At 50.9% G+C, this 20,950-nt stretch overlaps 1 protein-coding gene across 2 annotated transcripts in view; it reads left to right on the forward strand.

The window, feature by feature from the left end:
• tmem108 (transmembrane protein 108) overlaps window positions 1–20,950 on the forward strand; it is a 118,024-nt gene that overhangs the window by 19,966 nt on the left and 77,108 nt on the right. For both annotated transcript variants that reach the window (XM_059945610.1, XM_059945611.1), the window contains exon 4: window positions 1,959–3,134. In XM_059945610.1, the coding sequence (XP_059801593.1) occupies window positions 1,959–3,134 (1,176 nt within the window). The remainder of the gene's footprint in view (window positions 1–1,958; window positions 3,135–20,950) is intronic.

The raw sequence follows: 20,950 nt of genomic DNA on the forward strand, positions 1-20,950 counted from the left end.
CAGCAGAGGAACCATGACATCATTCTTTCGAGCAGTTTCTGTCTGTCTCCCTCTCCCTCGCTCTCTCATTGCGCTGGATGCCTCCACTCCTCTCTCTTAATAGCAGCACAGTTCATAGGGTCTCTTCTGGACCCCTTCCCAGAGTGACCCCTAACAGATGTATGTGTTAGGGCATATCCTGGAGATACAGTGTTAAGTAAATATTAATTTCAACAGCATTGAGTTTTCAGATCTGAATATGGACTGCAGATTGAACTTAAAATGCAGCTCTGAACAATGGGTTTCCTGGAGCTGCAGGTTGGGGTCTGTCACCTGAAGTGTCTGCATGTGCATGACTACAGCCAGAGAGATGATGGGGATTGACATTCATTTTAGGTGCCTGGAGTGTTGGGGGTGCTTGCAAATTACGGGTATATGTAATTAAAAGGAAGTATTGTGGATACATTGTAACTATAGAATTGCTGTTACCTTTCATCTTTCGCATATTAAAATGTTGTGTAATATTGGGTCTGATATGTCTCTTCTTCCAAAAGAGTCTCCAGTATGATGCCTGATTGTTTTGTTGAATAAAGAGTTCTATACCCACCAGCTCCAGTGTCTCCTGGTGAATTGTTCACAATCACAACAGTTCAAATGGTGCATGAACAAACACCCCATACATTAGACATTTACAAAATGGAAGCTCATGTGATTAATGAACTGTAAGTAGACACAAAGTTGTTCATGGGTTGGAAAACAGTGAATATTGGTAAATAGCTTGTCATCATATTTGCAAAGATGTAGAAGGCAGTGGACCAGCTATTGCTAAATGGGATTGGTGTAAGTGGGGACCTGATGGTTCACATAGACAAGTGGATTAAAATTTGTGCTGTATGACTCTCTGATTCTATGTCTCTGTGGAATGACAGACAGTGGGACAGTGGTAGTCCTCGGGATTCAGAATTAGGGCCACTTCTCTTTAAACAACCTTGACTCTAAACAAGCTTGGGCTACAGTTGAGAGAAGTCATGAAACAGAAATGAGAAAGTTGGCTCTGGATTTCAGAAAAAAACATAAGAGAATTTGAACAGGGGGATGGCAGGTGTAGTGTGAAAGATACGTGTAGTGAAAGGGGGAGAGACTGGAATTAAATAGATTATGGGTGAAGGGACTTCAACGGAAATGTCAATTTTTCCTACACAGATGCTGCTTAACCCGCTGAGTTCCTCCAGCAGCCCGTCCTTTGCTGCAGATTCCACCATCATGGACTCTGGTGTCTCCTGCCTTGAAATGAAGTGATATTATGTTAATGCAGAAACAGAGATGGGGGTGTTGTGTCAAAAAATCACTGAAAGCTAAGGATGTCAAATAAAGGAAAATGAGATGGATTATTATTGTTTCACTAGCAAATTTTAACATATTAAAGGCTTTTAGCAGAACCTTTATTTCATTGTTTAGACCCAGCTGGGATGTTCCCTTTATCTCTGGACTCCTCACTCAAAGGTCAGTGTCAAAGACAGAGAGACAAAAGAAGGCATCTAATAGAATATTTCCAGGAAAGGAGAGTTTGAGATCTCTGTTGGGACTGATAGGCAGTGACTATCCTAACTGTGACCGAGCAGATGAGAAAAAGTGCTCAAAACCACAGGTGGGTTGAGAGAGTGAATGATGAAAATTTATTTTGAGTGGCTGAAAGGTCAGTGATCAGCAGACACAGATTTAAAGGCACAATGAAGTAAGTTCATTGCCGCAGGCTGGTGCACCAAGGAAAGCCCCACCTGACAGGATAATTGAATCGGATTCAAAGGTCACTTTCAAATTCTGACAACGGGAATCAACTTGGAGGATGTGGAGAAAGAGCAGAGGAATGGGGTTAAGTTTAGTGCAGGCATGATGTATCAAGGAGCCTCCTATTTTGTGTCACTCCCTGGTCTAGAAAATGATTTTGATTGTCAATAATCTTTCTTATTTACATTTAGGTCTTCTGATCCTGGCACTGACTGAAGAATTGATGTCCACAGCACACAGGTTGTCTCATAAGTCAGTGTCTCAGAGTTATCTCACGGACTCAACAGCTGTAATAATGACCTTACCCCAACCGAATGCCAATTCCAAGATAACAGACCGTATTAGCAGACACAAGACCTCCGATGCTGATGGGAATGCCTTAAAGTATCTTCAGTTAGCCTATGACTCCAAGAGGGTTGATACCAGCTTGGTTGACCCCACACCTATTGACATCCAGCCAACCATGTCGACCTTACCAGGGGATGTAGCCCAGAATTATCACAGAACAATGGCAGACACTGTGTCCTTGCATACTCGAAGCACTTTGTATTCAGAACAAACTGCTGCAGATGAGAGACTGCCTGCTGTTCACAGAAATGAGTTAATGGAATCTGCACTGCTGAATGGGAATGTAACACTGTATTCTTCACTTTCCACCAGTTCATACAGAGAACTTGTGACAATCTCCCCGTCCATTTATTATCAGTCTGAGCTGGTTTCAAGTACACCTGGTAGCCACAATGTCACTATATTGAAATCATCAAATTATGAAGCCACACCAAATCAGCCCATTAACCTGCATGACTTTAAAACTCTCTGGCAAGTTGAGGGAACAAATATTGTGGAGGACAGGGTTTTACAGACACCAGTTCTTCCTTCCTTGCCAAGTGGCTTGGCAATTAGCTCATTCATACAGGTCCCTCCTCTCTTTGATAACTTGCCATTGAAGTCATCGACAGCTCTGAATTCGGATTCATATATTATAACAACAGCTGAATATTCCTCGTATGAAGATGCACTTCAGGATTTATTGAAAGTTAATGGAAACCTCTCAGCTGTGTTTGGGATTTATACTTCATCCTCTCTGGCAGCATTCAGCATGAAGAAAAGCGATACTTTAACTGCTAGCATTGTGCCAACCATGGTTTCATCTGGGATCTCCTCAACCTTCACTGAATCAGAGTCAACAGCAGCAGGAAGCTTCCTGAATAGAATTGTTCCTGCGGAGACCAGAGGCCCAGAAACTCCCAGCAATATTTCTCATGCAACGGAAGTCGATAAGCCTCAACAAAAAGCAACTATCTGCCTCAGCAAAGTAGACATAGCCTGGATTATTCTGGCTGTCAGTGTGCCTGTTTCATCATGCTGTAAGTAAGGGGATAAATTTCCAAATTGTACCGATATCAATAGGATCAGTTACCCTGCGTACACATTTACGATAATGATTAGAAAATTCAGCATGTTTTATGATGTACATTACCAATGAACAGATCTCAACCTACTCAGACCAGCAGAGCTGCTCAAATAACCTTATACTGGAGAAAGGGTAAGGGAAGGGAAGGGGAAAAGGAAGGGAATAACAGAGTGGATAAGGAAAGAGCTATGAAGGAGTGTAAGGGGAGAGGTCGGGAAGGAGATTGGGAAGGGTATGACGATGGTACCACCTTTCACTGCAGAAAAAATATATAAGGAAGTATATCATATATAGGGTATAATGCCCTTCATTTTAATGTTCCTTGTTTAACCTAAGCAAATCCAGAAAAATGTTTACAGAGAAACTGGAGTCAGTGTAAGCAGACAAATAAGGTATAAGGCCCATGATGAGGTAGATTGGGAAATCAAGGGTTTATCTTTTAACAGTGAGATAGAAGATGTCCGTGAGCCTGGTGGCATGTATTTTTATCTTCTGCCTGGCAGGAGAGGAGAACAGAGAATGGCCAGGGTGGGTAAGGTCTATAGTTATGTTGGCTGCATTCCCGAGACAATAATGTGTAGAGTCATTGGTGGGGTGGGGGTGAAGGCTCATTTTTATGATAGACTGGGCTGTGTAGGGGAGGGGTGTGGGCAGGATCCAATTGCATAGGTCAATAATTCTGATGGTTTTGGTCAAAGTGAACACATGAACATATAAACTAGTAGGCCACTCAACTCTTTAACAAATTCCGCCACTTAATGAGACCATTTTGTCTGATTGTCACTTCTACATTTTCTGTTGTAATATTTCACCCTTTTGCTATCAAGAATGCATCTACCTCCACCTTAAAAATACATGGAAAACTGAACAGAGAATATTGAACAATGAACATACAACATTGAACACTGTATATAGAATATCAGAGACATTGCATATTTCAATGCACAAGGGACTTCACCCCTCTTTCAAGCAAATAAGTAGGCGTTTACCTGAGATATGGTGTTGGCTGAACCCCTGACTGTGAACTGTTGCCTGTGGATCAGAAGTGAATTGTCACACATTGGGAGTATTTCCAATCCACAAAAGTGTGTAAATGTTTGTCAGTGGTGAAAGAAGCTTTATTGTGCTTTAAATAAATATGGCCAAGTCACTTTTGTTATCAGACATCAAAGTTCAATGAAAATACACACTCCTACAAACATGAGAGCCAAACAATCAGTTAATTTTGTCTGCAAATATGATTATGGGAAATAATAGTGTAATTAAATTAAGGTGGTCATTTTAGCTGTCTGCATTTGCTGAAATCTGGGGCAACAAACTGCTGGAGGAACTCAACAGGTCAGACTGTATCTGTGGAGAAAGACGGATGGTTGTGGGTCAAGACCCTGCTTAAGTAGTCTTTCCTGATGTAGGGTCTTGACTTGAAACATCATTATCTCCTTAACTCCCCTTCAAACACCAGGAGGGAGAGATAAGTAAGGCTGGAGACACAAGGATATAAAGAGAGGTTGAGAGGAGACCCAAGACTGGAGGGGAGATCAAAATAAAACACTGAGGGAGAGACATTAGAGGTGACACGATAGTAGAAGAGCTGAGAGAAAGGGCAGCAAAAACACAAGGGGTTAAACCTGGACTGAACATGAGTGTTATGGCAAGCTGAGAACCAAGGAAATGAACCTACATCATTTAATAAACAATGAATTAATTAGTCAGTTAGAGGAAATTGTAAATACAAACTTTAATTGTTAAATAAATTGAACAAGATTCCAAATGTCAGAAGATAAGGGAGATAAAACCTGGGACGTTTTTCAGGTTTGGCTTGTACATATGCAGAGGCATGAAAGAAAAATGATAAAGCCAAGATTAGAGCTTCTTGGGGGTGGGGGGGTGAAGAGTAAGATAAGGCAGTAAAAGAGAGTTGGGAAAAACCAGTCAATAACACAAGTCAGACCAAGGCTGAATATGGAAAGTTTAGACAACAAATGCTATGAGAGTAAGTTGGCAACTAACATAAAATACACAACAGAAGTCCTTTAGTGACTTAAAAGTAGGGAATCTTTAGTTAGAGTGAATAATTAGTAACAAAAATTGATCTACCCAAATCTGTAATAGGAATGTCTGTCTCTACCGAGGAAGATGGTGCTGAATTTCCAGTAAAGGAGGAAATATCTGAGATTTTGGGGGGAGGGGTCTAAAAATTGATGAATATTTATCAGAAAGGCTGGTTGTAAACATGTATCTAATTATCATTTTGTTCTCGTCACATGTGCCGAGATACAATTAAAAGGTTTGCATTCCATCGAGGTAAATCATGCTGCATCTAATGACACTTAGACAGTAAAAGGAAACCAGAATACAGAATATAGTGTTGTAGTTCCAGAGAAAGTGTATTGCAGGCAGACAAAGACGGTGCAAGAACAACAATGCGGTAGACTGGAAAATCAAGAACTCATATGATGGGTCCATTAAAGAGTCTGCTAACATCTGAATAGAAGCTGTCCTTGACCTTGGTGGTACATCCTCTCAGGCTATTGTATCTTCTACCTGGTGGGAGAGAGGAGAAGAGAGAACGGCCAGAGTAGGAGGGGTCCTTAATTTTCCAAGGCAATAAGAAGTGTAGATAGAATTGATGGAAGAGGGGCTGTTTTTGTGCTACACTGGGCTGTCTTCACTACTCTCCACAATTTCTTGCAGCCTTAGGCAGAACAGTTGCCATACCAGGCTGTGATATATCGGGTAGGATGCTTTCTATGATAAAAAGTGGTTAAAGTCTTTGCAGATTAGTCACCAGCTCCAAACTGGATGAAATTAGGTTGCTGAAAGAAACAAGGGTCAAAGTTATGGAGATGCTCATGGTGATCTTCCACCTTTAACCATGTATCTAGTGCCAAAGCACTGGAGCATAGCATTGTCAAAATAGGATGTACGGATTCAAGTCAGTTAGAATAACACTGGTGGGGAACTTGATATAGATCAGAATGAGGGACAAAATTAACAGATATTAGAACACGTTGACTGGTAAAGAAAAACCAACATAGATTTTTTAAGGCAATTCATAAGTATTGAACGATTGAGATAATAGGAAAATTAATTGGGACAACAGAGTTAATAAGCTGTGTGCATAGATTTTCAAAGGCATTTGATAAAAGATCCTAAAAATGTGCATCAGTAAAACTGAAGTAGATGTGAAAAGACCAGTAATGGCGTGAAACTAAAGTTTGGAATAGTGGCTATGTCATCAGCTGAAGGTTACACACATGTTAATGAACCAACAAGACCAATGAGCAATATTATGATCATTTGTTCACATACCTAAAGAATACATGAAAAGGCAAGTGTCCACAAAGTTGCCCACAGGATATATATAAATTAGTCAAACAATGAATGCTCCTGAGTGAGTTTTGGAACAATAGTAACCGGTGACTTCCATAAACCAGGTAGTGTGGACCATATTGTCTATATCGACAAACCACCTCTCTATTTGAAGTCTTTGTGATAATGTGAGTTAAGATCAGAAGACCTGGGAGCTGACTCAGCCAGCAGGTTTGTGTTTGCTGTGATATTCAGTCTGTTCCACCTCCACCTGAATGCAGAAAAAACCATCACCCTTCTAACAAACACCTCATACAAAAAGTGCCTTACAACAATCTGATTCTACACATCCATTTTTCTTCCCCCTTTGCCTGTCAATTATTTTCATCAAAATAGTTTTAAAATACATTAAGATTTTTTGCAAAGTCCTCTTTTCCACACTGTACTACCTGCATTGATTCAAGTCTACAGGCTACAGATTGACTCCGTAGAATCTCAATTACTACTGTATCATTTTATGTTTAAGTTTAATTATCATTCGAACATGCCCATCTATACAAATAAACAAAACTTTGTTCCTGAAGCCAAAGCTCGAAACACAGTACATACAGTCACTTAAAACACACTTAGAACATTACAATCCAGCTGATACAATCACAGAATGATATTAGCACGTCCCTGAGTGGCAGGGCCTGAATGTTGACAGATTTCATAAAGTATCAGCTGTATGTTTATGTAAGACAGTATGTTACTGGCACTGTTACAACAAAACAAGCAGTTGGATAAATACGAGGGCTGATTGATACGGTCGTGCCCTCAGGTAGAACAAGTCAATTTTAGAAAACCTAGCACATTTATATTATAACAGAGTCCCCTCATACATTTACACACTTAGTACTGAGGTCATGGTGCATACGGACCTTGGACCTCCAGAAAGTGTCCACGGCTGGGGTGATTGATATGTTTGTGGTTTAAGGTGGAAGAAGATAAGTAAGGGAGAGGGTGACAGGTCACTCAGACAGGGTGTGAGTGTGTCTGTGAGTTCAGGAGAGGGTGACAGGGCACTCAGACAGGGTGTGAGTGTGTCTGTGAGTTCGGGAGAGGGTGAGAGGGCATTAAACAGGGTGTGAGTGTGTCTGTGAGTTCGGGAGAGGGTGACAGGGCACACAGGCAGGGTGTGAGTGGGTCTGCGAGTTCGGGAGAGGGTAACAGGGCACTCAAACAGGGTGTGAGTGTGTCTCTCAGTTCGGCAGAGCGTGACAGGGCACTCAGACAGGGTGTGAGTGTGTCTGTGAGTTCGGGAGAGGATGACAGGGCACTCAGACAGGGTGTGAGTGTGTCTGTGAGTTCGGGAGAGGGTGACAGGGCACTCAGACTGTGTTTGGTGTGTCTGTGAGTTCGTGAGAGGGTGACAGGGCACTCAGACAGTGTGTGAGTGTGTCTGTGAGTTCGGGTGTTGGTTACACGGCACTCAAACAGGGTGTGAGTGTGTCTCTCAGTTCGCGAGAGGGTGACATGACACTCAGACAGGGTGTGTGTGTCTGTGAGTTCGGGAGATGGTGACAGGGCACTCAGACAGTGTGTGAGTGTGTCTGTGAGTTCGGGAGAGGGTGACAGGGCACTCAGACAGGGTGTGAGTGTGTCTGTGAGTTCGGGAGAGGGTGACAGGTCACTCAGACAGGGTGTGAGTGTGTCTGTGAGTTCGGTTGAGGGTGACAGCACTCAGACAGGGTGTGAGTGTGTCTGTGAGTTCGGGAGAGGGTGACAGGGCATTCAGACAGGATGTGAGTGTGTCTGTGAGTTCGGTTGAAGGTGACAGCACTCAGACAGGGTGTGAGTGTGTCTCTGAGTTCGGGAGAGGGTGACAGGGCACTCAGACAGGCTATGAGTGTTGTCTGTGAGTTCGGGAGAGGGTGACAGGGCACTCAAACAGGGTGTGAGTGCGTCTCTCAGTTCGGGAGAGGGTGACATGGCACTCAGACAGGGTGTGAGTGTGTCTGTGAGTTCGGTTGAGGGTGACAGGGCACTCAGACAGGATGTGAGTGTGTCTGTGAGTTCGGTTGAGGGTGACAGCACTCAGACAGGGTGTGAGTGTGTCTGTGAGTTCGGGAGAGGGTGACAGGGCATTCAGACAGGATGTGAGTGTGTCTGTGAGTTCGGTTGAAGGTGACAGCACTCAGACAGGGTGTGAGTGTGTCTCTGAGTTCGGGAGAGGGTGACAGGGCAATCAGACAGGGTGTGAGTGTGTCTGTGAGTTCGGGAGAGGGTGACAGGGCACTCAGACAGGGTGTCTGTGTGTGTCTGTGAGTTCGTGAGAGGGTGACAGGGCACTCGGACAGGGTGTGAGTGTGTCTGTGAGTTCAGGAGAGGGTGACAGGGCATTAAGCAGAGTGTGAATGTGTCTGTGAGTTTGGGAGAGGGTGACAGGGCACTAGGACAGGGTGTGAGTGTGTCTGTGAGTTCGGGAGAGGGTGACAGGGCACTCAGACAGGGTGTGAGTGTGTCTGTGAGTTCAGGAGAGGGTGACAGGGCATTAAGCAGAGTGTGAATGTGTCTGTGAGTTTGGGAGAGGGTGACAGGGCACTCAGACAGGGTGTGAGTGTGTCTGTGAGTTCGGGAGAGGGTGACAGGGCACTCAGACGGTGTGAGTGTGTCTGTGAGTTCGGGAGAGGGTGACAGGGCGCTCAGACAGGATGTGAGTGTGTCTGTGAGTTCGCGAGAGGATGTCAGGTCACTCAGACAGGGTGTGAGTGTGTCTGTGAGTTCGGGAGAGGGTGACACGGCACTCAGACAGGGTGTGAGTGTGTATGTGAGTTCGCGAGAGTCTGACAGGGCAGTCAGACAGGGTGTGAGTCTGTCTGTGAGTTCGGGAGAGGGTGACAGGGCAGTCAGACAGGGTGTGAGTGTGTCTGTGAGTTCGGGAGCGGGTGACACGGCACTCAGACAGGGTGTGAGTGTGTATGTGAGTTCGCGAGAGTCTGACAGGGCAGTCAGACAGGGTGTGAGTCTGTCTGTGAGTTCGGGAGAGGGTGACAGGGCAGTCAGACAGGGTGTGAGTGTGTCTGTGAGTTCGGGAGAGGGTGACAGGGCTCTGAGATAGGGTGTGAGTGTGTCTGTGAGTTCGGGAGAGGGTGAGAGGGAATTAAACAGGGTGTGAGTGTGTCTGTGAGTTCGGGAGAGGGTGAGAGGGAATTAAACAGGGTGTGAGTGTGACTGTGAGTTCGGGAGAGGGTGACAGGTCACTCAGACAGGGTGTGAGTGTGTCTGTGAGTTCGGGAGAGGGTGACAGGGCACTCAGACTGTGATTGGTGTGTCTGTGAGTTCGGGAGAGGGTGACAGGGCACTCAGACAGGGTGTGAGTGTGTCTGTTCGTTCGAGGGACGGTGACAGGGCACTCAGACAGGGTATTGGTGTATCTCTGAGTTCGGGTGTTGGTGACAGGGTACTCAGACAGGGTGTGAGTGTGTCTGTGAGTTCGGGGGAGGGTGACAGGGCTCTGAGACAGGGTGTGAGTGTGTCTGTGAGTTCGGGAGAGGGTGACAGGGCACTCAGACAGGGTGTGACTGTGTCTGTGAGTTCGGGAGATGGTGACAGGGCACTCAGACAGGGTGTGAGTGTGTCTGTGAGTTCGGGAGAGGGTGACAGGGCACTCAGACTGTGTTTGGTGTGTCTGTGAGTTCGGGAGAGGGTGACAGGGCACTCAGACAGGGTGTGAGTGTGTCTGTGAGTTCGGGAGAGGGTGACAGGGCATTCAGACTGGGTGTGAGTGTGTGAGTTCGGGAGAGGGTGACAGGGCATTCAGACTGGGTGTGAGTGTGTCTGTGAGTTTGGGAGAGGGTGACAGGGCACTCAGACAGGATGTGAGTGTGTCTGTGAGTTCGGGAGATGGTGACAGGGCACTCAGACAGAGTGTGAGTGTGTCTGTGAGTTTGGACGAGGGTGACAGTGCACATACAGGGTGTGAGTTTGTCTGTGAGGTCGGGAGACGGTGACAGGGCACTAGGACAGGGTGTGAGTGTGTCTGTGAGTTCGGGAGAGGGTGACAGGGCACTCAGCCAGGGTGGGTGTGTGTCTGTGAGTTCGAGAGACGGTGAGAGGGCACTCAGACAGGGTGTGAGTGTGTCTGTGAGTTCGGGAGAGGGTGACAGGGCACTCAGACGGGGTGTGAGTGTGTCTGTGAGTTCGGGAGAGGGTGACAGGGCACTCAGACACGGTGTGAGTGTGTCTGTGAGTTCGGGAGATGGTGACAGGGCACTCAGACGGGGTGTGAGTGTGTCTGTTCGTTCGGGAGACCGTGACAGGGCACTAGGACAGGGTGTGAGTGTGTCTGTGAGTTCGGGAGAGGGTGACAGGGCACTCTGCCAGGGTGGGTGTGTGTCTGTGAGTTCGAGAGACGGTGAGAGGGCACTCAGACAGGGTGTGAGTGTGTCTGTGAGTTCGGGAGAGGGTGACAGGGCACTCAGACGGGGTGTGAGTGTGTCTGTGAGTTCGGGAGAGGGTGACAGGGCACTCAGACACGGTGTGAGTGTGTCTGTGAGTTCGGGAGATGGTGACAGGGCACTCAGACGGGGTGTGAGTGTGTCTGTGAGTTCGGGAGAGGGTGACAGGGCACTCAGACATGGTGTGAGTGTGTCTGTGAGTACGGGAGATGGTGACAGGGCACTCAGACAGGGTGTGAGTGTGTCTGTGAGTTCGGGAGAGTGTGACAGGGCATTAAGCAGAGTATGAGTGCGACGGTGATTTCGGGAGATGGTGACAGAGCACTCAGACAGGGTGTCAGTGTGTCTGTGAGTTCGGGAGATGGTGACAGGGCACTCAGACAGGGTGTGAGTGTGTCTGTGAGTTCGGGAGAGGGTGACAGGGCACTCAGACTGTGTTTGGTGTGTCTGAGTTCGGGAGAGGGTGACAGGGCACTCAGACAGGGTGTGAGTGTGTCTGTTCGTTCGAGGGACGGTGACAGGGCACTCAGACAGGGTATTGGTGTATCTCTGAGTTCGGGTGTTGGTGACAGGGTACTCAGACTGGGTGTGAGTGTGTCTGTGAGTTCGGGAGAGGGTGACAGGGCGCTCAGACAGGGTGTGAGTGTGTCTGTGAGTTCGGGAGAGGGTGACAGGGCGCTCAGACAAGGTGTGAGTGTGTCTGTGAGTTCGGGAGAGGGTGACAGGGCACTCAGACAGAGTGTGAGTGTGTCTGTGAGTTCGGACGAGGGTGACAGTGCACATACAGGGTGTGAGTTTGTCTGTGAGGTCGGGAGACGGTGACAGGGCACTCAGACAGTGTTTGGTGTGTCTGTGAGTTTGGGAGAGGGTGACAGGGCACTCAGCCAGGGTGGGTGTGTGTCTGTGAGTTCGGGTGTTGGTTACAGGGCACTCAGACAGGGTGTGAGTGTGTCTGTGAGTTCGGGAGAGTGTGACAGGGCATTAAGCAGAGTATGAGTGCGTCGGTGATTTCGGGAGATGTTGACAGAGCACTCAGACAGGGTGTGAGTGTCTCTGTGAGTTCGGGAGATGGTGACAGGGCACTCAGACAGGGTGTGAGTGTGTCTGTGATTTCGGGAGAGTGTGACAGGGCATTAAGCAGAGTATGAGTGCGTCGGTGATTTCGGGAGAGGGTGACAGGGTACTCAGACAGGGTGTGAGTGTGTCTGTGAGTTCGGGAGAGGGTGACAGGGCACTCAGACACGGTGTCAGTGTGTCTGTTCATTCGGGAGACGGTGACAGGGCACTCAGACAGGGTGTGAGTGTGTCTGTGAGTTCGAGAGAGGGTGACAGGGCACTCAGACAGGGTGTGAGTGTGTCTGTGAGTTTGGGAGAGGGTGACAGGGCACTCAGACAGGGTGTGAGTGTGTCTGTGAGTTCGGGAGAGGCTGACAGGGCACTCAGACAGGATGTGAGTGTGTCTGTGAGTTCAGACGAGGGTGACAGTGCAGTCAGACAGGGTGTGAGTGTGTCTGTGAGTTCGGGAGAGGGTGACAGGGCACTCAGACAGGGTGTGAGTGTGTCTGTGAGTTCGGGAGAGGGTGACAGGGCACTCAGACTGTGTTTGGTGTGTCTGTGAATTCGGGAGAGGGTGACAGGGCACTCAGACAGGGTGTGAGTGTGTCTGTTCGTTCGAGGGACGGTGACAGGGCACTCAGACGGTATTGGTGTATCTCTGAGTTCGGGTGTTGGTGACAGGGTACTCAGACTGGGTGTGAGTGTGTCTGTGAGTTCGGGAGAGGGTGACAGGGCGCTCAGACAGGGTGTGACTGTGTCTGTGAGTTCGGGAGAGGGTGACAGGGCGCTCAGACAAGGTGTGAGTGTGTCTGTGAGTTCGGGAGAGGGTGACAGGGTGCTCAGACAGGGTGTGAGTGTGTCTGTGAGTTTGGGAGAGGGTGACAGGGCACTCAGACAGGGTGTGTGTGTGTCTGTGAGTTCGGGAGACGGTGACAGGGCACTCAGACAGGGTGTGAGTGTGTCTGTTCATTCGGGAGATGGTGACAGGGCACTCAGACAGGGTGTGAGTGTGTCTGTGAGTTCAGGTGTTGGTTACAGGGCACTCAAACAGGGTGTGAGTGTGTCTGTGAGTTCAGGTGTTGGTTACAGGGCACTCAAACAGGGTGTGAGTGTGTCTCTCAGTTCGCGAGAGGGTGACATGGCACTCAGACAGGGAGTGAATGTGTCTGTGAGTTCGGGAGAGGGTGACAGGGCACTCAGACGGGGTGTGAGTGTGTCTGTGAGTTCGGGAGAGGGTGACAGGGCACTCAGACAGGGTGTGAGTGTCTCTGTGAGTTCGGGAGATGGTGACAGGGCACTCAAACAGGGTGTGAGTGTGTCTGTGAGTTCAAGAGAGGGTGACAGGGCACTCAGACAGGGTGTGAGTGTGTCTGTGAGTTCGGGAGAGGCTGACAGGGCACTCAGACAGGATGTGAGTGTGTCTGTGAGTTCAGACGAGGTTGACAGTGCAGTCAGACAGGGTGTGAGTGTCTCTGTGAGTTCGGGAGATGGTGACAGGGCACTCAGACAGGGTGTGAGTGTGTCTGTGAGTTCGGGAGAGGGTGACAGGGCACTCAGACACGGTGTGAGTGTGTCTGTTCATTCGGGAGACGGTGACAGGGCACTCAGACAGGGTGTTAGTGTATCTCTGAGTTCGGGCGTTGGTGACAGGGCACTCAGACAGGGTGTGAGTGTGTCTGTGAGTTCGGGAGAGTGTGACAGGGCATTAAACAGAGTGTGAGTGTGTCTGTGAGTTCGGGAGAGGGTGACAGGGCGCTCAGACAGGATGTGAGTGTGTCTGTGAGTTCGGGAGACGGTGACAGGGCACTCAGACACGGTGTGAGTGTGTCTGTGAGTTCGGGAGATGGTGACAGGGCACTCAGACAGGGTGTGAGTGTGTCTGTGAGTTCGGGAGAGGCTGACAGGGCACTCAGACAGGATGTGAGTGTGTCTGTGAGTTCAGACGAGGGTGACAGGGTGTGAGTGTCTCTGTGAGTTCGGGAGATGGTGACAGGGCACTCAGACAGGGTGTGAGTGTGTCTGTGAGTTCGGGAGAGGGTGACAGGGCACTCAGACAGGATGTGAGTGTGTCTGTGAGTTCGGGAGAGGGTGACAGGGCACTCAGACTGTGTTTGGTGTGTCTGTGAGTTCGGGAGAGGGTGACAGGGCACTCAGACAGGGTGTGAGTGTGTCTGTTCGTTCGAGGGACGGTGACAGGGCACTCAGACAGGGTATTGGTGTATCTCTGAGTTCGGGTGTTGGTGACAGGGTACTCAGACTGGGTGTGAGTGTGTCTGTGAGTTTGGGAGAGGGTGACAAGGTGCTCAGACAGGGTGTGAGTGTGTCTGTGAGTTCGGGAGAGGGTGACAGGGCGCTCAGACAAGGTGTGAGTGTGTCTGTGAGTTCGGGAGAGGGTGACAGGGTGCTCAGACAGGGTCTGAGTGTCTCTGTGAGTTCGGGAGAGGGTGACAGGGCACTAAGACAGGGTGTGAGTGTGTCTGTTCATTCGGGAGACGGTGACATGGCACTCAGACAGGGTGTTAATGTATCTCTGAGTTCGGGTGTTGGTGAAAGCGCACTCAGACAGGGTGTGAGTGTGTCTGTGAGTTCGAGAGACGGTGAGAGGGCACTCAGACAGGGTGTGAGTGTGTCTGTGAGTTTGGGAGAGGGTGACAGGGCACTCAGACAGGGTGTGAGTGTGTCTGTGAGTTCGGGAGAGGGTGACAGGGCGCTCAGACAGGGTGTGAGTGTGTCTGTGAGTTCGGGAGACGGTGACAGGGCACTCAGACACGGTGTGAGTGTGTCTGTGAGTTCGGGAGATGGTGACAGGGCACTCAGACAGGGTGTGAGTGTGTCTGTGAGTTCGGGAGAGGCTGACAGGGCACTCAGACAGGATGTGAGTGTGTCTGTGAGTTCAGACGAGGGTGACAGTGCAGTCAGACAGGGTGTGAGTGTCTCTGTGAGTTCGGGAGATGGTGACAGGGCACTCAGACAGGGTGTGAGTGTGTCTGTGAGTTCGGGAGAGGGTGACAGGGCACTCAGACAGAGTGTGAGTGTGTCTGTGAGTTCGGGAGATGGTGACAGGGCACTCAGACAGGGTGTCAGTGTGTCTGTGAGTTCGGGAGAGGGTGACAGGGCACTCAGACTGTGTTTGGTGTGTCTGTGAGTTCGGGAGAGGGTGACAGGGCACTCAGACAGGGTGTGAGTGTGTCTGTTCGTTCGAGGGACGGTGACAGGGCACTCAGACAGGGTATTGGTGTATCTCTGAGTTCGGGTGTTGGTGACAGGGTACTCAGACTGGGTGTGAGTGTGTCTGTGAGTTCGGGAGAGGGTGACAGGGCGCTCAGACAGGGTGTGAGTGTGTCTGTGAGTTCGGGAGAGGGTGACAGGGCGCTCAGACAAGGTGTGAGTGTGTCTGTGAGTTCGGGAGAGGGTGACAGGGTGCTCAGACAGGGTGTGAGTGTGTCTGTGAGTTCGGGAGATGGTGACAGGGCACTCAGACAGGGTGTGAGTGTGTCTGTGAGTTCGGGAGATGGTGACAGGGCACTCAGACAGGGTGTGAGTGTGTCTGTGAGTTTGGGAGAGGGTGACAAGGCACTCAGACAGGGTGTGAGTGTGTCTGTGAGTTCGGGAGATGGTGACAGGGCACTCAGACAGGGTGTGAGTGTGTCTGTGAGTTCGGGAGACGGTGACAGGGCACTCAGACAGGGTGTGAGTGTGTCTGTGAGTTTGGGAGAGGGTGACAGGGCACTCAGACAGGGTGTGAGTGTGTCTGTGAGTTCGGGAGATGGTGACAGGGCACTCAGACAGGGTGTGAGTGTGTCTGTGAGTTCGGGAGAGTGTGACAGGGCATTAAACAGAGTGTGAGTGTGTCTGTGAGTTCGGGAGAGGGTGACAGGGCGCTCAGACAGGGTGTGAGTGTGTCTGTGAGTTCGGGAGACGGTGACAGGGCACTCAGACACGGTGTGAGTGTGTCTGTGAGTTCGGGAGATGGTGACAGGGCACTCAGACAGGGTGTGAGTGTGTCTGTGAGTTCGGGAGAGGCTGACAGGGCACTCAGACAGGATGTGAGTGTGTCTGTGAGTTCAGACGAGGGTGACAGGGTGTGAGTGTCTCTGTGAGTTCGGGAGATGGTGACAGGGCACTCAGACAGGGTGTGAGTGTGTCTGTGAGTTCGGGAGAGGGTGACAGGGCACTCAGACAGGGTGTGAGTGTGTCTGTGAGTTCGGGAGATGGTGACAGGGCACTCAGACAGGGTGTCAGTGTGTCTGTGAGTTCGGGAGAGGGTGACAGGGCACTCAGACTGTGTTTGGTGTGTCTGTGAGTTCGGGAGAGGGTGACAGGGCACTCAGACAGGGTGTGAGTGTGTCTGTTCGTTCGAGGGACGGTGACAGGGCACTCAGACAGGGTATTGGTGTATCTCTGAGTTTGGGTGTTGGTGACAGGGTACTCAGACTGGGTGTGAGTGTGTCTGTGAGTTCGGGAGAGGGTGACAGGGCGCTCAGACAGGGTGTGAGTGTGTCTGTGAGTTCGGGAGAGGGTGACAGGGCGCTCAGACAAGGTGTGAGTGTGTCTGTGAGTTCGGGAGAGGGTGACAGGGTGCTCAGACAGGGTGTGAGTGTCTCTGTGAGTTCGGGAGAGGGTGACAGGGCACTCAGACAGGGTGTGTGTTTGTCTGTGAGTTCGGGAGACGGTGACAGGGCACTCAGACAGGGTGTGAGTGTGTCTGTTCATTCGGGAGACGGTGACAGGGCACTCAGACAGGGTGTGAGTGTGTCTGTGAGTTCAGGAGAGGGTGACAGGGCACTCAGACAGGATGTGAGTGTGTCTGTGAGTTCAGACGAGGGTGACAGTGCAGTCAGACAGGGTGTGAGTGTCTCTGTGAGTTCGGGAGATGGTGACAGGGCACTCAGACAGGGTGTGAGTGTGTCTGTGAGTTCGGGAGAGGGTGACAGGGCACTCAGACAGGGTGTGAGTGTGTCTGTGAGTTCGGGAGATGGTGACAGGGCACTCAGACAGGGTGTCAGTGTGTCTGTGAGTTCGGGAGAGGGTGACAGGGCACTCAGACTGTGTTTGGTGTGTCTGTGAGTTCGGGAGAGGGTGACAGGGCACTCAGACAGGGTGTGAGTGTGTCTGTTCGTTCGAGGGACGGTGACAGGGCACTCAGACAGGGTATTGGTGTATCTCTGAGTTCGGGTGTTGGTGACAGGGTACTCAGACTGGGTGTGAGTGTGTCTGTGAGTTCGGGAGAGGGTGACAGGGCACTCAGACACGGTGTGAGTGTGTCTGTTCATTCGGGAGACGGTGACAGGGCACTCAGACAGGGTGTTAGTGTATCTCTGAGTTCGGGCGTTGGTGACAGGGCACTCAGACAGGGTGTGAGTGTGTCTGTGAGTTCGGGAGAGTGTGACAGGGCATTAAACAGAGTGTGAGTGTGTCTGTGAGTTCGGGAGAGGGTGACAGGGCGCTCAGACAGGATGTGAGTGTGTCTGTGAGTTCGGGAGACGGTGACAGGGCACTCAGACACGGTGTGAGTGTGTCTGTGAGTTCGGGAGATGGTGACAGGGCACTCAGACAGGGTGTGAGTGTGTCTGTGAGTTCGGGAGATGGTGACAGGGCACTCAGACAGGGTGTCAGTGTGTCTGTGAGTTCGGGAGAGGGTGACAGGGCACTCAGACTGTGTTTGGTGTGTCTGTGAGTTCGGGAGAGGGTGACAGGGCACTCAGACAGGGTGTGAGTGTGTCTGTTCGTTCGAGGGACGGTGACAGGGCACTCAGACAGGGTATTGGTGTATCTCTGAGTTCGGGTGTTGGTGACAGGGTACTCAGACTGGGTGTGAGTGTGTCTGTGAGTTCGGGAGAGGGTGACAGGGCGCTCAGACAGGGTGTGAGTGTGTCTGTGAGTTCGGGAGAGGGTGACAGGGCGCTCAGACAAGGTGTGAGTGTGTCTGTGAGTTCGGGAGAGGGTGACAGGGTGCTCAGACAGGGTGTGAGTGTGTCTGTGAGTTCGGGAGATGGTGACAGGGCACTCAGACAGGGTGTGAGTGTGTCTGTGAGTTCGGGAGATGGTGACAGGGCACTCAGACAGGGTGTGAGTGTGTCTGTGAGTTTGGGAGAGGGTGACAAGGCACTCAGACAGGGTGTGAGTGTGTCTGTGAGTTCGGGAGATGGTGACAGGGCACTCAGACAGGGTGTGAGTGTGTCTGTGAGTTCGGGAGACGGTGACAGGGCACTCAGACAGGGTGTGAGTGTGTCTGTGAGTTTGGGAGAGGGTGACAGGGCACTCAGACAGGGTGTGAGTGTGTCTGTGAGTTCGGGAGATGGTGACAGGGCACTCAGACAGGGTGTGAGTGTGTCTGTGAGTTCGGGAGAGTGTGACAGGGCATTAAACAGAGTGTGAGTGTGTCTGTGAGTTCGGGAGAGGGTGACAGGGCGCTCAGACAGGGTGTGAGTGTGTCTGTGAGTTCGGGAGACGGTGACAGGGCACTCAGACACGGTGTGAGTGTGTCTGTGAGTTCGGGAGATGGTGACAGGGCACTCAGACAGGGTGTGAGTGTGTCTGTGAGTTCGGGAGAGGCTGACAGGGCACTCAGACAGGATGTGAGTGTGTCTGTGAGTTCAGACGAGGGTGACAGGGTGTGAGTGTCTCTGTGAGTTCGGGAGATGGTGACAGGGCACTCAGACAGGGTGTGAGTGTGTCTGTGAGTTCGGGAGAGGGTGACAGGGCACTCAGACAGGGTGTGAGTGTGTCTGTGAGTTCGGGAGATGGTGACAGGGCACTCAGACAGGGTGTCAGTGTGTCTGTGAGTTCGGGAGAGGGTGACAGGGCACTCAGACTGTGTTTGGTGTGTCTGTGAGTTCGGGAGAGGGTGACAGGGCACTCAGACAGGGTGTGAGTGTGTCTGTTCGTTCGAGGGACGGTGACAGGGCACTCAGACAGGGTATTGGTGTATCTCTGAGTTTGGGTGTTGGTGACAGGGTACTCAGACTGGGTGTGAGTGTGTCTGTGAGTTCGGGAGAGGGTGACAGGGCGCTCAGACAGGGTGTGAGTGTGTCTGTGAGTTCGGGAGAGGGTGACAGGGCGCTCAGACAAGGTGTGAGTGTGTCTGTGAGTTCGGGAGAGGGTGACAGGGTGCTCAGACAGGGTGTGAGTGTCTCTGTGAGTTCGGGAGAGGGTGACAGGGCACTCAGACAGGGTGTGTGTTTGTCTGTGAGTTCGGGAGACGGTGACAGGGCACTCAGACAGGGTGTGAGTGTGTCTGTTCATTCGGGAGACGGTGACAGGGCACTCAGACAGGGTGTGAGTGTGTCTGTGAGTTCAGGAGAGGGTGACAGGGCACTCAGACAGGATGTGAGTGTGTCTGTGAGTTCAGACGAGGGTGACAGTGCAGTCAGACAGGGTGTGAGTGTCTCTGTGAGTTCGGGAGATGGTGACAGGGCACTCAGACAGGGTGTGAGTGTGTCTGTGAGTTCGGGAGAGGGTGACAGGGCACTCAGACAGGGTGTGAGTGTGTCTGTGAGTTCGGGAGATGGTGACAGGGCACTCAGACAGGGTGTCAGTGTGTCTGTGAGTTCGGGAGAGGGTGACAGGGCACTCAGACTGTGTTTGGTGTGTCTGTGAGTTCGGGAGAGGGTGACAGGGCACTCAGACAGGGTGTGAGTGTGTCTGTTCGTTCGAGGGACGGTGACAGGGCACTCAGACAGGGTATTGGTGTATCTCTGAGTTCGGGTGTTGGTGACAGGGTACTCAGACTGGGTGTGAGTGTGTCTGTGAGTTCGGGAGAGGGTGACAGGGCACTCAGACACGGTGTGAGTGTGTCTGTTCATTCGGGAGACGGTGACAGGGCACTCAGACAGGGTGTTAGTGTATCTCTGAGTTCGGGCGTTGGTGACAGGGCACTCAGACAGGGTGTGAGTGTGTCTGTGAGTTCGGGAGAGTGTGACAGGGCATTAAACAGAGTGTGAGTGTGTCTGTGAGTTCGGGAGAGGGTGACAGGGCGCTCAGACAGGATGTGAGTGTGTCTGTGAGTTCGGGAGACGGTGACAGGGCACTCAGACACGGTGTGAGTGTGTCTGTGAGTTCGGGAGATGGTGACAGGGCACTCAGACAGGGTGTGAGTGTGTCTGTGAGTTCGGGAGAGGCTGACAGGGCACTCAGACAGGATGTGAGTGTGTCTGTGAGTTCAGACGAGGGTGACAGGTTGTGAGTGTCTCTGTGAGTTCGGGAGATGGTGACAGGGCACTCAGACAGGGTGTGAGTGTGTCTGTGAGTTCGGGAGAGGGTGACAGGGCACTCAGACAGGGTGTGAGTGTGTCTGTGAGTTCGGGAGAGGGTGACAGGGCACTCAGACTGTGTTTGGTGTGTCTGTGAGTTCGGGAGAGGGTGACAGGGCACTCAGACAGGGTGTGAGTGTGTCTGTTCGTTCGAGGGACGGTGACAGGGCACTCAGACAGGGTATTGGTGTATCTCTGAGTTCGGGTGTTGGTGACAGGGTACTCAGACTGGGTGTGTGTGTGTCTGTGAGTTTGGGAGAGGGTGACAAGGTGCTCAGACTGGGTGTGAGTGTGTCTGTGAGTTCGGGAGAGGGTGACAGGGCGCTCAGACAAGGTGTGAGTGTGTCTGTGAGTTCGGGAGAGGGTGACAGGGTGCTCAGACAGGGTGTGAGTGTCTCTGTGAGTTCGGGAGAGGGTGACAGGGCACTAAGACAGGGTGTGAGTGTGTCTGTTCATTCGGGAGACGGTGACAGGGCACTCAGACAGGGTGTTAATGTATCTCTGAGTTCGGGTGTTGGTGAAAGCGCACTCAGACAGGGTGTGAGTGTGTCTGTGAGTTCGAGAGACGGTGAGAGGGCACTCAGACAGGGTGTGAGTGTGTCTGTGAGTTTGGGAGAGGGTGACAGGGCACTCAGACAGGGTGTGAGTGTGTCTGTGAGTTCGGGAGAGGGTGACAGGGCGCTCAGACAGGGTGTGAGTGTGTCTGTGAG

This window comes from Hypanus sabinus, chromosome 20 (assembly GCF_030144855.1).
Source record: "Hypanus sabinus isolate sHypSab1 chromosome 20, sHypSab1.hap1, whole genome shotgun sequence".
NCBI lineage: Eukaryota > Metazoa > Chordata > Chondrichthyes > Myliobatiformes > Dasyatidae > Hypanus > Hypanus sabinus.